This window comes from Artemia sp. Qi Xiang Cuo, chromosome 1, assembly GCF_049724085.1.
Source record: "Artemia sp. Qi Xiang Cuo chromosome 1, ASM4972408v1, whole genome shotgun sequence".
Lineage (NCBI taxonomy): Eukaryota > Metazoa > Arthropoda > Branchiopoda > Anostraca > Artemiidae > Artemia > Artemia sp. Qi Xiang Cuo.
The window spans coordinates 41,269,871-41,285,984 of record NC_142794.1 but is presented as its reverse complement, the minus strand read 5'-3'; the positions used below and the strand labels follow the sequence as shown (position 1 = coordinate 41,285,984).

At 39.0% G+C, this 16,114-nt stretch overlaps 1 protein-coding gene across 2 annotated transcripts in view; it reads left to right on the top strand.

Annotated features, from left to right (window-relative positions):
• The window catches only part of LOC148956318 (uncharacterized), a 98,957-nt gene that overhangs the window by 55,056 nt on the left and 27,787 nt on the right, over window positions 1–16,114 (top strand). For both annotated transcript variants that reach the window (XM_089103893.1, XM_089103807.1), the window contains exon 4: window positions 13,601–13,763. In XM_089103893.1, coding sequence (XP_088960019.1) covers window positions 13,601–13,763 — 163 coding nt within the window. The remainder of the gene's footprint in view (window positions 1–13,600; window positions 13,764–16,114) is intronic.

Sequence of the window (16,114 nt, the reverse complement as noted above, 5' to 3'; positions counted from 1 at the left end):
ACCCAAAGACGCTACCGGTACCCTAAAGGCCCACCCAGACCCCAAAATTCCAACTCCGGACCCCAAAGGCCCACCCCCCGGCCCCCAAGGTCCCCCCCGACCTCCCCAAAGACCCCCCACCCTCAAGGGCCCCCCACACCCACAAAGGCTCTCCCTAGGATTTGGGATATGTAAATTACTATTTCGGGCTTTTCTAAGCTAGATTTCTTAGTCTTTCATAGGTATGTGTTGTCTGAAACCTATGATTTGGGATGTGTGGGTTGCTATTTTTGACTTTTCCGAGCTGGATTTCTTAGCCGATCATAGGTGAGTGCTGTCTGAAACTTGTGATTTGAGATGGTTAATTTGCTATTTCCGGCTTTTATTAGCTAGGTTTCATAGCCTCTCATAGGTGTGTGTTGTCAGAAAATTACGATTTGGGATGTGTAGTTTGCTATTTGAACTTTTCAGAGCTAGGATTCTTAGTCCATCATTGGTATTTGTTGTCTGAAACCAATAGTTTGGGATGACTAGTTTGCTATTTCAGGCTTGTTCATTTTGAATTTCTGTCATGAAATGCAAGAGTTGGAAAATTAGGGTCTTAGTCCACCAGCTCAGTATTAGGGTCCCAGTCCACCAGCCTGAACGGTGGAAATTCACTAGCTCAGAATTGGGGTCTTAGTCCACCAGCCTGAATGGTGGAAATCCACTAGCTCAATATTGGGGTCTCAGTCCACCAGCCTGAATGGTGGAAATTCACTAGCTCAGAATTAGGGTCTTAGTCCACCAGCCCGAATGGTGGAAATTCACTAGCTCAGAATTGGGGTCTTAGTCCACCAGCCTGAATGGTTGAAATTCACATTAGACGACACAAAAGCTTACACACACACAAAAACTTACACACACGCACAAAAACTTACACACACACACAAAAACTTACACACACACACACATGAAAACTTACACACACACACCAAAACTTACACACACACGACAGAAACTTACACACACACACACACACACACCCACACACACACACACACAAACTTACACATGCACACAAAAACTTACATTCACACAAAAACTTACATGCACACAAAAACTTACACACACACACACACACACAAAAATTACACAAACACACACACAAACACACACACACACACACACAAAAAAAAACACACACACAAAAACTTACACACACACACACACACACAAAAACTTACACATGAACACAAAAAAACTCACACACACATGCACCAAAACTTACACACACACACACACACAAACTTACACACACACACACGAAACACACACACACGCAAAACTTACACACACAAACACACACACACACACACACACACATGCACGCAAACTTACATGCACACAAAACTTACATGCACACAAACACACACACACACACATGCACGCGAACACATGCACACAAAAACTTACATGCACACAAACACACACACACACACACAAAACTTACACACAAACACACGAAAACTCACACACACACACGAAACACACACACACAAACACACACACACACACACACACACACACACACACACACACAAAAACACACACACACACACACACACACAAACAACAAAACAAACACAAAAAAACAAAAACACACACACAAACACACACACACACACACACAAAGAAACTACACAAACACACAAAAACACAAACAAACACAAACACACACACACACACAACTTACACACACACGCCAAAACTTACACACACACAAAAACTTACACATGCACACGAAAACACACACACACACACGAACACACACACACACGTCAAACACACACACACACACACACACACACACACACACACACACACACACACACACACACACACACACACACACACACACACACACAAAACTTACACATGCACACGAAACTACATGCACACAAAAACTTACATGCACACAAAAACTTACACACACACACACACACAACACACACACACACACAGAAACTCACACACACACGTCAGAACTTACACACACACAAAGACACACACACACACACACAAACAAACACACATGAACACAAAAACTTACACATGAACACAAAAAACTCACACACACGCACAAAAACTTACACACACACACACACACAAAACTTCACACACACACACGAAAACTTACACACACACACAAAACTTACACACACACACACACACACACACAAACTTACACACACACACACACAAAACTTACACACACAAAAACTACACACACACACACACACACACAAACTTACACAAACACACAAAAACTTATATCCACACATAAAAGCTAGACACACAAAACTTACACACACACACAAAACTTACACCCACACGCAAAAAATGAAATTCACACAAAAACTTACAATCACAAAAAAACCTACACACACACACAAAAACTTACACACACTCGCAAAAACTTACACACACACAAAAACTTACACACACACACACACGCCAACTGACACACACACGCCAAAACTAACACACACACACACACAAACTTACACACACACACACACACACACACAAAAAACTACACATGCACACGAAAACTTACATGCACTCAAAAACTTATACACACACAGAACACACACACACGTCAAAACTTACACACACAAACAGACACACAAACTTACACACACACACACACACACACACACACACAAAAACTTACCCACAAACACACATAAACACACACACACACACACACACACACACACACACACATACACACACACACACACACACACACACACACACACACAAACTACACCCACACGCAAAAACACACACACACACACACAAAACTTACACACACACTCGAAAAAATACGCACACACAAACACTTACACAAACTCACAAACACTTACACACCCACAAAAACTTACACACACGCACAAAAACTTAAACACACACACATGAAAACTTATGCACACACAAGAAAACTACCACAACACAGTTACATTCTCTTAATTTTTCAAATTTCATTTTGAATTTCTATCGTGAAATGCAAGAGTTGGAATATTTCAGTAGTGACTTGCTGTGCTTTACCTTCTCACAGTTACATTCTCTTGATTTTTCGAAGTTCATTTTGAATTTCTGTCATGAAATGCAAGAGTTGGAAAATTGGGGTCTTAGTCCACCAGATCAGTATTGGGGACCCAGTGCACCACCCTGAACGGTGGAAATTCACTAGCTCAGAATTGGGGTCATACTCCACCAGTCTGAATGGTGGAAATCCACTAGCTCAATATTGGGATCTCAGTCCACAAGCCTGAATAGTGGAAATTCACTAGCTCAGAATTAGGGTCACAGTCCACCAGCCTGAATGGTGAAAATTCACTAGCTCAGAATTGGGGTCTTAGTCCACCAGCCTGAATGGTTGAAATTCACATTAGACGAGGTTACGTGCGCACACACACACAGAGAGAGACGACTAACACACAGGGACAACACACACACAAAGAGACGACACCTAACCTTGTCCGGCAAGTATGGTTAGGTTAGGTTAGGCTAGATCAAGTTAGGTTAGGTTAAGTTAGGTTAGGTTAGCCCACGTACGCTTCACTGAGGTGAGCTTAGGTTCGGTGCGAGACATGCAAAAAGTTAGGTGTATGTTGAGGTTAGGGTAGGTTAGAGGACGCGAGGTTAGGCTAAGTTAGTATAGGCGAGGTTAGCCGACGTACTCGCGCTAACGTAGGCTAACCTAGCCTAACCTAACTTAACCTAACTTAATCTAGCCTAACCTAACCTAACCATACTCGCCGGAAAAGGTTAGGTGTCGTCTCTTTGTGTGTGTGTTGTCCCTGTGTGTTAGTCGTCTCTCTCTGTGTGTGTGCGCGCACGTAACCTCGTCTAATGTGAATTTCAACCATTCAGGCTGGTGGACTAAGACCCCAATTCTGAGTTATTGAATTTCCACCATTCAGGCTGGTGGACTATGACCCTAATTCTGAGCTAGTGAATTTCCACCATTCAGGCTGGTGGACTGAGACCCCAATATTGAGCTAGTGAATTTCCACCATTCAGGCTGGTGGACTATGACCCCAATTCTGAGCTAGTGAATTTCCACCGTTCAGGGTGGTGGACTGGGTCCCCAATACTGAGCTGGTGGACTAAGACCCCAATTTTCCAACTCTTGCATTTCATGACAGAAATTCAAAATGAACTTCGAAAAATCAAGAGGATGTAACTGTGAGAAGGTAAAGCACAGCAAGTCACTACTGAAATATTCCAACTCTTGCATTTCAAGATAGAAATTCAAAATAGAATTTAAAAAATTAAGACATTGTAACTGTGATATGGCAGTTTTCGTGTGTGTGCATAAGTTTTCATGTGTGTGTGTCAGTTTTTTTGCGTGTGTGTAAGTTTTTGTGTGTGTGTAAGTTTTTGTGCGTGTGTGTTAGTTTTTGTGTGTGCGTATGTTTTAGAGTGTGTGTGTTAGTTTTTGTGTGTGTGTGTTTTAGTTTTTGAGTGTGGGTGTTTGTTTTTGTGTGTGTGTGTGTGTGTGTGTGTGTGTAAGTTTTTGTGTGTGTGTGTGTAAGTTTTGGCGTGTGGGTTTTAGTTTTGTGTGTGTGTGTGTGTGTAAGTTTGTGTGTTTCTAATCTTTTGTTTGTGAATTTTTTGTCGTGTGTGTGTAAGTTGTCGTGTGTGTGTTTATTTGTTTTTTTGTCCTTGTAAGTGTTCGTGTTCATGTGTAATTTTGTTTTTGTGTGTGTGTGTGTGTGTGTCTAATTTTTTTTGTGTGTTTGCTTTTTTTGGCGTGTGAGTGTAATAGTTCGTGTGTGTGTGTGTAAGTTTTTGTGTGTGTGTGTGTAAGTTTTTGTGTGTGTGTGTAAGTTTTTGTGTGTGTGTGTAAGTTTGTGTGTGATTGTAAGTTTTTGTGTGAATGTCAGTTTTTGAATGAGGGTGTCATTTTTTGGGTGTCTGTATAATTTTTTGTGTGTATAATCTTTTGCGTGTGGATATAAGTTTTTGTGTGTGTGTGTTTGTGTGTGTATGTGTGTGTGTGTGTATGTTTTTGTGTGTGTAAGTTTTTGTGTGTGTGTGTGTGTGTAAGTTTGTGTGTGTGTGTGTGTGTGTGTGTAAGTTTTTGTGTGTGTAAGTTTTGGTGTGTGTGTGTAAGTTTTCGTGTGTGTGTGTGAGTTGTGTGTGTGTGTGTGTGTGTGTAAGTTTTTGTGCGTGTGTGTGTGAGTTTTTGTGTTCATGTGGAAGTTTTTTGTGTGTGTGTGTGTGTGTGTGTTTTTTTTTGTGTGTGTGTTAGTTTTGGCGTGTTTTTGTGTTTTTTGGTGTGTGTGTGTGTGTGTAAGTTTTGTGTGTGTGTGTGAGTGTAAGTTTTTTTGTGCATGTAGGTTTTTTTGTGAATGTAAGTTTTAGTGTGCATATGTAAGTTTTGTGTGTGTGTGTGTGTGTGTGTGTGTGTGTGTGTAAGTTTGTGTGTGTGTGTGTGTGCAAGTTTTGACGTGTGTGTGTGTAAGTTTTCGTGTGTGTGTGTGTAATGTTTTCGTGTGCATGTGTAAGTTTTTGTGTGTGTGTAAGTTTTCGTGTGTGTGTGTGTGGAGTGTTGTGTGTGTGTGTGTGTGTGTGTAAGTTTTTGTGCGTGTGTGTGTGTGTTTTTTTTTTTTCATGTGTTTGTTTTTGTGTGTGTGTGTGTGTGTGTGTATGTTTTTGTGTGTGTGTTTGTTTTTGCGTGTGTGTGTGTGTTTTTGTTTGTGTGTGTGTGTGTGTGTTAGTTTTGTGTGTGTGTGTGTGTGTGTGTAAGTGTGTGTGTGCATGTAAGTTTTTGTGTGCATGTAAGTTTTCGTGTGAATGTGTAAGTTTTTGTGTGTGTTTGTGTGTGTGTTTGTATTTTTTTGTGTGTGTGTTTGTTTGTAAGTTTGTGTGTGTGTGTGTTTTTGTTTGTGTTTTGGTGTGTGTGTTTGTTTTCGTGTGTGTGTGTGTGTAAGTTTTAGTGTGCATTTGTAAGTTTTTGTGTGTGTGTAAGTTTTGGCGTGTGTGTGTAAGTTTTCGTGTGTGTGTGTGTGAGTTTTGTGGATGTGTGTGTGTGTGTAGTTTTTGTGCTGTGTGTGTGTGAGTTTTTTTGTGTTCTTGTGTTAGTTTTTGTGTGTGGGTGTTTGTGTGCGTGTGTGTTTTTGATTTGGTGTGTGTGTAATTTTTTGCGTGTGTGTGTGAGTGTGTTAGTGTGTTTGTGCGTGTTAGTTTTTTGTTTGTGTGTTTGTGTGTGTGTTATTTTTTTTATGAATGTATGTGTTTGTGTTAATTTTAGTTGTAACGTTAATTTTTTAGTTTTTGTGTGTGTGTGTGTGTGCGTGTTAGTTTTTTTGTCTGTAAGTTTTTGCGTGTGTGTGTATGTTTTCGTGTGTGTGTGTGTGAGTTTTGTGTGTGTGTGTGTTTGTAAGTTTTTGTAAATGTGTGTGTGTGTTTTTTTTGTGTTCTTGTGTTAGTTTTTGTGTGAGCGTGTGTGTGTGTTTAAGATTTTGTGTGTGTGTTAGTTTTTGTGTGTGTGTCTGAGTGTTATTGTGTGTGTGTGTGTGTGTAAGTTTTGTGTGTGTGTGTGTGTGTGTAAGTTTTTGTGTGCATGTAAGTTTTTGTGTGCATGTAAGTTTTCGTGTGCATGTGTAAGTTTGTGTGTGTGTGTGTGTGTGTGAAGTTTTGTGTGTGTGTGTGTGTGTAAGTTTCGTCGTGTGTGTGTAAGTTTTGGTGTGTGTGTGTAAGTTTTCATGTGTGTGTGTGTGTAAGTTTTTGTGTGTGTGTGTAAGTTTTTGTGCGTGTGTGTAATTTTTTGTGTGTTTGTAAGTTTTTGTGTCGTCTAATGTGAATTTCAACCATTCAGGCTGGTGGACTAAGACCCCAATTCTGAGCTAGTGAATTTCCACCATTCGGGCTGGTGGACTAAGACCCTAATTCTGAGCTAGTGAATTTCCACCATTCAGGCTGGTGGACTGAGACCCCAATATTGAGCTAGTGGATTTCCACCATTCAGGCTGGTGGACTAAGACCCCACTTCTGAGCTCGTGAATTTCCACCGTTCAGGCTGGTGGACTGGGACCCTAATACTGAGCTGGTGGACTAAGACCCTAATTTTCCAACTCTTGCATTTCATGACAGAAATTCAAAATGAACAAGCCTGAAATAGCAAACTAGTCATCCCAAACTATTGGTTTCAGACAACAAACACCAATGATGGACTAAGAATCCTAGCTCTGAAAAGTTCAAATAGCAAACTACACATCCCAAATCGTAATTTTCTGACAACACACACCTATGAAAGGCTATGAAACCTAGCTAATAAAAGCCGGAAATAGCAAATTAACCATCTCAAATCACAAGTTTCAGACAGCACTCACCTATGAACGGCTAAGAAATCCAGCTCGGAAAAGTCAAAAAATAGCAACCCACACATCCCAAATCATAGGTTTCAGACAACACATACCTATGAAAGACTAAGAAATCTAGCTTAGAAAAGCCCGAAATAGTAATTTACATATCCCAAATCCTAGGTTTCAGACAACACTCACCTAAGAACGGCTAAGAAACCTAGCTCAGAAAAGTCAAAAATAGCAAACTAGTCATCCCAAACTATAGGTTTCAGACAACAAACACCTATGAAAGGCTAAGAAATTCAGCTCAGAAAAGTCAATAGTAGCAATCCACCCATCCCCAATCATAGGTTTCAGACAACACACACCTATGAAAGACTAAGAAATCCCACTCAGAAAAGCCCGAAATAGTAATTTACATATCCCAAATCCTAGGTTTCAGACAACACTCACCTATGAAAGACTAAGAAACCTTAGCTCAGAAAAGCCTGAAATAGCGAAACTACTCATCCCAAACTAGAAGTTTCAGACAACAAACGCCTATGACGGACTAAGAATCATAGCTCTGAAAAGTTCAAATAGCAAACTACACATCCCAAATCATAAGTTTCAGACAATACACACCTATGAACGGCTAAGAAATCTAGCTCAGAAAAGACAAAAATAGCAAACCACTCATCCCAATCATAGGTTTCAGTCAACACACACCTAGGAAAGGCTAAGAAATCCGGTTATGAAAAGTCAGAAATAGCAAATTACATATCCCAAATCATAGGTTTCAGACAACACTCACCTATGAACGGCTAAGAAACCTAGCTCAGAAAAGTCAAAAATAGCAAACTAGTCATCCCAAACTATATGTTTCAGACAACAAACACCTATGAAAGGCTAAGAAATCCAGCTCAGAAAAGTCAAAAGTAGCAATCCATCCACCCCAAATCATAGGTTTCAGACACTACACACCTATGAAAGACTAAGAAATCCAACTCAGAAAAGCCTGAAATAGCAACCCACACATCCCAAATTATAGGTTTCAGACACCACACACCTACGAAAGACTAAGAAATCCGGTTATGAAAAGTCGGAAATAGCAAATTACACATCCCAAACTATTGGTTTCAGACAACATTCACCTACGAAATACTAGAAAACCTTAGCTCAGAAAAGCCTGAAATAGCAAACTACACATCCCAAATCATAATGTTCTGACAACACATACCTATGAAAGGCTAAGAAACCTAGCTCAGAAAAGTCGAAAATAGCAAACTACACATCCCAAATCATAGGTTTCAGACACTACACACCTATGAAAGACTAAGAAATCCAACTCAGAAAAGCCCGAAATAGTAATTTACATATCCCAAATCATAAGTTTCAGACAGCATTCACCTACGAAATACTAAGAAACCTTAGCTCAGAAAAGTCTGAAATAGCCAACTACTCATCCCAAACTCGAAGTTTCAGACAACAAACACCTATGAGTGACTAAGAATCCTAGCTCTGAAAAGTCCAAAAAGCAAACTACACCTCCCAAATCATAATTTTCTGAAAGGACACACATATGATAGGCTAAGAAATCTAGCTCAGAAAAGTCAAAAATAGCAAATTAACCATCCCAAATCATAGGTTTCAGTCAACACACACCTACGAATGGCTAAGAAATCCAGCTCAGAAAAGTCAAAAAAATAGCAACCCACACACCCCAAATCATAGGTTTCAGACACCACACACCTACGAAAGACTAAGAAATCCGGTTATGAAAAGTCGGAAATAGCACATTACATATCCCAAATCATAGGTTTCAGACAACACTCACCTATGAACGGCTAAGAAACCTAGCTCAGAAAAGTCAAAAATAGCAAACTAGTCATCCCAAACTATAGGTTTCAGACAACAAACACCTATGAAAGGCTAAGAAATCCAGCTCAGAAAAGTCAAAAGTAGCAATCCACCCATCCCAAATCATAGGTTTCATAGAACACATGCCTATGAAAGACTAAGAAATCCAGCTCAGAAAAGTCAAAAATAGCAAACTACATATCCCAAATCATCGGTTTCAGTCAACACACACCAACGAAAGACTAAGAAACCTAGCTCAGAAAAGTCAAAAATAGCAAACTATTCATCCCAAACTATTGGTTTCAGACAACATTCACCTACGAAATACTAGAAAACCTTAGCTCAGAAAAGCCTGAAATAGCAAACTATACATCCCAAATCATAATTTTCTGACAACGCATACCTATGAAAGGCTAAGAAATCCAGCTCAGAAAAGTCGAAAATAGCAAACTACACACCCCAAATCATAGGTTTCAGACACCACTCACCTAGGAAAGACTAAGAAATCCAACTCAGAAAAGTCAAAAATAACAAACTACATATCCCAAATCATAAGTTTCACTCAACACACATCAACGAAAGGCTAAGAAACCTAGCTCATAAAAGCCTGAAATAGCAAACTACTCATCCCAAACTATTGGTTTCAGACAACATTCACCTAGGAAATACTAGGAAACCTTAGCTCAGAAAAGCCTGAAGTAGCAAACTACACATCCCAAATCATAGGTTTCAGACACTACACATCAACGAACGACGGGTGCTCGGGGAGAGCCTTTGTGGGTCTGTGGGTCCCTTGTGGGTGGGTGGTCCTTGGGGAGGTGGGGGGTCCGCGTGGGGCCCGGGGTATGGGGGGTGGGTGGGGGGTTGGGCATTGGGGGTTGGGGGGGGGTGTGGGGGGTGCTGGGAGGGTCTTGGAATGCCTGGGGGACATTTGGGGACTGGTGGAGGGCCTTTGGGACCCCGTTGGTCCTTTGGGAGCTCGATGGGCCTTTGGGGGGCCCGGGGATGGCATTTGGGGGTCTGGGTGGGCCTTTGGGGCGCCGGTGGCCCTTTGGGAGCTTGGGGGGCCTTTGAGTGTCCGGGGGGACAGTTGGGAGCCTGGGGGACATTTGGGGCCTGGGGATGGCCTTTGGGGGTCTGGGTGGGCCTTTGGGGGACCGGTGGAGGGCCTTTGGGAGTTTGGGGGGCTTTGAGGACCGGGGGCTTCCTTCGGGGTTGGGGTAGGAGGATTGGAACCCTTTGGGGTTGGGTTAGAGGACCTCACAACACTGTTCAAATGAAACTTGTGTATTATAACGACCACACTCAAATTCTCTTCTAAAATCTCTTCAAAAATCTTCTTTTAAAATGTCTCTATCTGTTTCGCCGAAATAGTTCCATAACCTGTCTAAAACGGTTTCGCCCAAATAATCCCTAAACGTAAATTCAGCGTGTTCCTTTGTTATTGGCATCTCTGCGCTAACGCATTTCAAATTAATAAGAAACCTTTTCGCGCGCTAAAACAATTCATCGCTAAGATGTTTCTTGCCTAATTGTTTCCATGGCCTTTGGTTATTAATATCCTTTGGAGTTCGACCAAAAGAGTTGTTCCCGAGGCAAAGACATTACTGATTTGGATCTATTCCTGGAGAAATGTTTCTAGGGCGAAAATTTTTAAAGTCTGACAGATGATGTCATTGATTGATTGATCTGTCAAGAAAGGGGAAATTAATTTGTTGTTTCTAAGGGGAATTATTGATTCACGATAGGTGAATTGAGGTCAACAGCACAGGTGTTCCAAGGTCGATGTTGTTGTTGTTGTAAGTGGACGCTCTCAGCGAATGTCAAGGTCGATGTTGTTGTTGTGAAATTTAGGTCATTCACCCCATTAACCACGTGTTCTCCCTAATGACTCCATGCCCATATTTGGTGCCCCGTCAGTATTCTATGCCCATATATGGACCGTAAACCACGTGGTTCGTACCGGTGTTGTAAGTGCACGCTCTCAGTGAATGTCAAGGTCGATGTTGTTGTTGTTGACACACTTTGACTACGCAATCAATTTAGGTCATTGACCCCATTACGTAATCATTCTCCCTAATGACTCCATGCCCTTATATGGAGCCCCGTCCGTATTCTATGCCCATATTTGGTGCCCCGTTCGGACCTCCTGACCCCTCTCTACTCACAAGGCTATTCTAGAAGGATCAGGGTATTCCTTGCGGGATTTTTGGCGTGATCCTTGGCCTCTGCTTTGCAAAGATTGTTGGACCGGGTTTGAGGCCGAATATGGAGCCTAAGGCTGTTCCGGAAGGATCATGGTACCCCTTGCGTGATTTTTGACAGATTGGTTTCTGCTGAGCGCAAACCGTGAATGAGTTTTGATATACTTTTTTATTGCTACTGATTTTCATTGTTCATTTTGATGTGATTTTACTCCTCAATTATCCACTCTAGTAATTTCTGTGCACGTAAATACTGTAATTACACATTTGCTGAATAGTGCACAATCCTGTAGACGCTGTAGTAATCTTTAATGAGTCGGTAGTACCGCATATAAAATTTTTAGAATTAATATTTTATACTAGCCTACCCGTTAGGCGTTGCTACAATCTTAAAAGAAAGGAATTTCAAGGAAAATTATCCCTCATGGGAAATTTCCCCCTTCCTCCGACAATTCCCCTTCATTCGTTAATCGAGTCCATGATTTGTAAAATTCCATGAATAGAAAAACACGATAATGCACCTAATCAATAAATACGAACGTCAATTTTTTCAAACTTCATGCTTTTCACAATAGAGTTAAGGCCGTTTGATACCATGGAGGATCATCCTATCTCGTCCATTATAAAAAAATTTAGTTTGTGTGCCTATGTTATTCAGAATCGATTGGGCAGTCTTCCCATCCAAATGAACGACAAATCCAAATGAACGACAGAAAACTAAAAGCCGACACTTACTTTGTGGGAAATCTCAGAAAAACCATTTAACTTCTCCTGTTTTGTACCAGAGGTCAGGAAAGGAGAGTCCCTAAAATTATTCTAGCATATTTGTTTGGAAAACATTAATAATCAGCTCAAATCATTGCATGATTTGACAACTTTTTTAAGTTCCATGTTGTTCTAACTGTCATGATTAAAATCTTTGTCGACGCAGGATGCACATTATTTAGGCTGTATGTACATTGTATAGACAGCGTTTTGCTTAATAACTAGTAAGAGATTATAAGTTTTCTTCTTTTTAAACTAGCCTCTCGTTAGTTTTTCAAATCCCAAACTGAATAGAATTATCCTTTACCCTACATTAATTTTAAGTACCTAATTAATTTATTATGATTACGTATGCAAAGAGTCGTAAAAACATAAATTAATTTTAATATGGGAAATTCCCCTCCCCTCCACCCTGGGCGGGAATTTTTGATTGAAGGGCAACCTGTCTTCCTCTTAAGTGAACAAAAAAACGTTTTTAACTTAGCTTGAAAACTTAAAACCATAAGTCTTTGGGCCAAGCAGACCCCCAATGCAAAATAAAACTGAAGATTTTTTTGTTCCTCTGAAAATGAGGCAGAAAAACGGCAAATAACTTCTTCCTTTTGTCTCAACCGCTCGAGACGCACAAGCTTAAGTTCCTGAGCCAGGGGAACCCTAATACTCAAAAATAGGCTGGGAACACGGGACTCTGAAAAATGGGAACAGAAAAAGAGATATTGAACTTCTTCCTCAAACGGCTTTAAATCTGCAACTGTATGTCCCTGGGTCAAAGGAACCTTAATTGATGAACAGATTTAGGTGTAGTACATGGATCCCTTGAAATAAACCCAAAAACTGTTTTTCCGTGTTGGCATGAGACTTGTACAAAGCATTGGGTCAAGGGGACCCCAAAACGGGAAAAAAAAAACCTTGCTGGCAAATGTCACCCAAAATAAGACCAAAGAAACCGTTTTTAAACGGCTCGAAAACTAAATGTCCCTGCGCCAAGGGGGCCCAAGTTTGGAAATAAGGTTGTAGGTTGGAGCACGGGCCCTGAAAATAGGCCAGAATCCAATATTTTTAAGAATTAAAGGAAAAAAAATATAAGCTGTTAAAGTCCGCTTTCGTTAGCAGTTGTAAAATTTGAAGTTTCTAAACCATGTAATATGTTGTACCTCATTAAAAACTTGTATGTTTTGCCGAATTTCTTGATTTTGATTTCGATCAATCAGGTCTGATGTTTGGGGGGAGCGGGGGGGGGTTGTCTTTATCAAGTTTTCTGCCAAGGAAATACTTTCAGGGCTAGATTTTCAAATCTTTCTCCAAAGAGAGTTTTTTTTTACCAACCATTGGGACACATTCCCTCCTGATCCCCCATCCTTAGTGCTGTTAGGAGAAGTTAAATATTCTGTTTCAAGTGGTCAATGCTTTCTTTTATTCTGTACAAGGATAATGTTTGAAGTTTTTTCTCAGAGCGAAAAGTCAGAAGACACTGAAGTACAATGGACTATCAGCTACCCATCATCTAAATATTCTGCTGACATTTACACTATGGAGGTGACTGTTAGTCGATACTACAGTTATTTTCCTATTCCAATACCAGAAGGATCAGCTTCGACTAAGTATAGCGTAACAAGTATGTTCAAAATCTCCTTTTCTCTCTCTCTTTCTCTCTCTCTCTCTTTATATATATATATATATATATATATATATATATATATATATATATATATATATATATATATATATATATATATATATATATATATATATATATATATATATATATATATATATATATATATATATATATATATATATATATATATATATATATATATATATATATATATATATATATATATATATATATATATATATATATATATATATATATTTTTTTTTTTTTTTTTTTTAGATAGATATTTTATTTATGAAATATACATAACGCTATAAAATACACCTGCGCACATGCCTAGTGGCATAATTGAGCGCATTAAAAATTACAACAAATTATTAAACACCGTTAGCAATTTAAATGAACACGAAAAAAAAAAAAAAAAAAAACAAAAAAAAAACAAGCCTCTTGGACAACTGCCCAAATACAAACAAGGTAAATAAAACTTCCTCACCATTCTGCGAAACTGCTGGTAATCAGCGCACTCTCTAATATCCAGGGGAATAGAATTCCACACTTTCGGACCAATATGCCTCAAACTAAATCCTGCTCTAGTTGTTCGCCTAAACTCGTGTGAGAAATTGAACCTGAGTAATGTCGGATATGAATGACGCTGCGAGTTAAGAGGGAAAATTCCATGGAAATGTGATGCTAACTGGCCAAAAACGTAATTGTGACATATCTGGGATATTGCAATAAAATGAAGTTGATGTAAAGAAAAAATTCCAGCTGATCCAAAAAGATGAGTAACAGAAGACCAATTATCAATCTGAAAAAGTATCCTTTTAGCTTTATTTTGTAAAATTTGAAGGGGTTTATAAACAGAAGAAAAAGTTGAAGCGCACACAGAACCACAATATAGAAAAAAGGGTGGACCCGAGAAAAGTAAATTGATTGAAATATATTAACCGGAAAAACATGGCAGAGACGGCACATAATCCCAACATTCCTAGAAACTTTTACCGATAGAGTTTTAACATGTTCATGGAACGAAAAATTTTCATCAATAATTATCCCAAGATATCTAAACTGTTGTACCCGTTTCAATTCCACATTATTTAAATAAACAGAACAAACATCAGAATTGACTGAACCAACTCGTGAAAATAGTATATACTGGCATTTCCTTTCATTTAATAGAAGAAGGTTTCAACAATACCACTCTGAAGTAGTTGATAGAGTACTTTGTATGTTCAGGAAAGCTGTTTTAAATCAGAATGGGAAGAAAAAATCACAACATCATCTGCAAACATAACAATTTTGCAGATAGGAAGAAACTCAGGCAAATCATTAATAAAGAGAAGAAATAGGGTTGGACCCAAAACAGAGCCCTGAGGAACCCCACAATTTACGGAAAATGACTTAGATCGGATTCTATTTTTACTATCATGACAATCAATTTTTCTTTCCGCTAGGTAGGATGCAAAAAAATTAAAAGAATTTGAAAAAAATCCATATTTTTTTAGTTTATTTAGTAAAAGACGGTGATCCACTGAGTCAATCGCTTTAGCCACATCTAAGAATATAGCCAAGGTACCATGACCAGTATCCAGCACATTATTTATTTCAATTAAAAGCTGATGTGTTGCTAGTTCTGCTGATTTTCCTTTCATGAATTCATTCTGTGAAGGATGCAATATTTTATTATTACATAAATAATTTTTAAGTTGTTTAAGAGCAATTTTTTCCAAAATTTTACTAAAAACAGATAGCAGTGAAATTCCTCTATAATTTGAAGGATCCGTAGAAACACCACCTTTATGCAAAGCTAATACATGGGCATTTTTTTAAAAGATCAGGAAAAACTCCATTTAGTAAAGACAAATTAAAAATATGTGCCAACAATGGGGCAATATTAGGAGCTATTTGTTTCATAATTTGTGTAGAAAACCCAAAATCATCCAATGAAAAACTTTGCTTTAGTTTCATTATATGTCGTTTAATTTCCTGAGGTGCAATTTCAGAAAAATCAAATGAGTTTGTTGATTCATCGTCCACAACAAAATCAGTCGACTGACTCTTGCCTATTTGTACTCGATACAATCCTAGACCCAATAGTACTGAAATGCTTTCCAAAAATATCCAAAATTTCTTTTGGATCCGTCACTTTTGAACCATCAAGTTCAAGACAATTAACTCCCGAACTCGAACGATGATTGGGGCGGATTTTTTCATTGATTAGCTGCCATGTCTTTTTCATATTTGACTTCTACTGTAAAAATTTATCGGAAAAATATTTTCTTTTAGCATATCTTATAATCGAATTCAGTTTATTTCTATAAGTTCTATAATCCTCATAAAATACATCA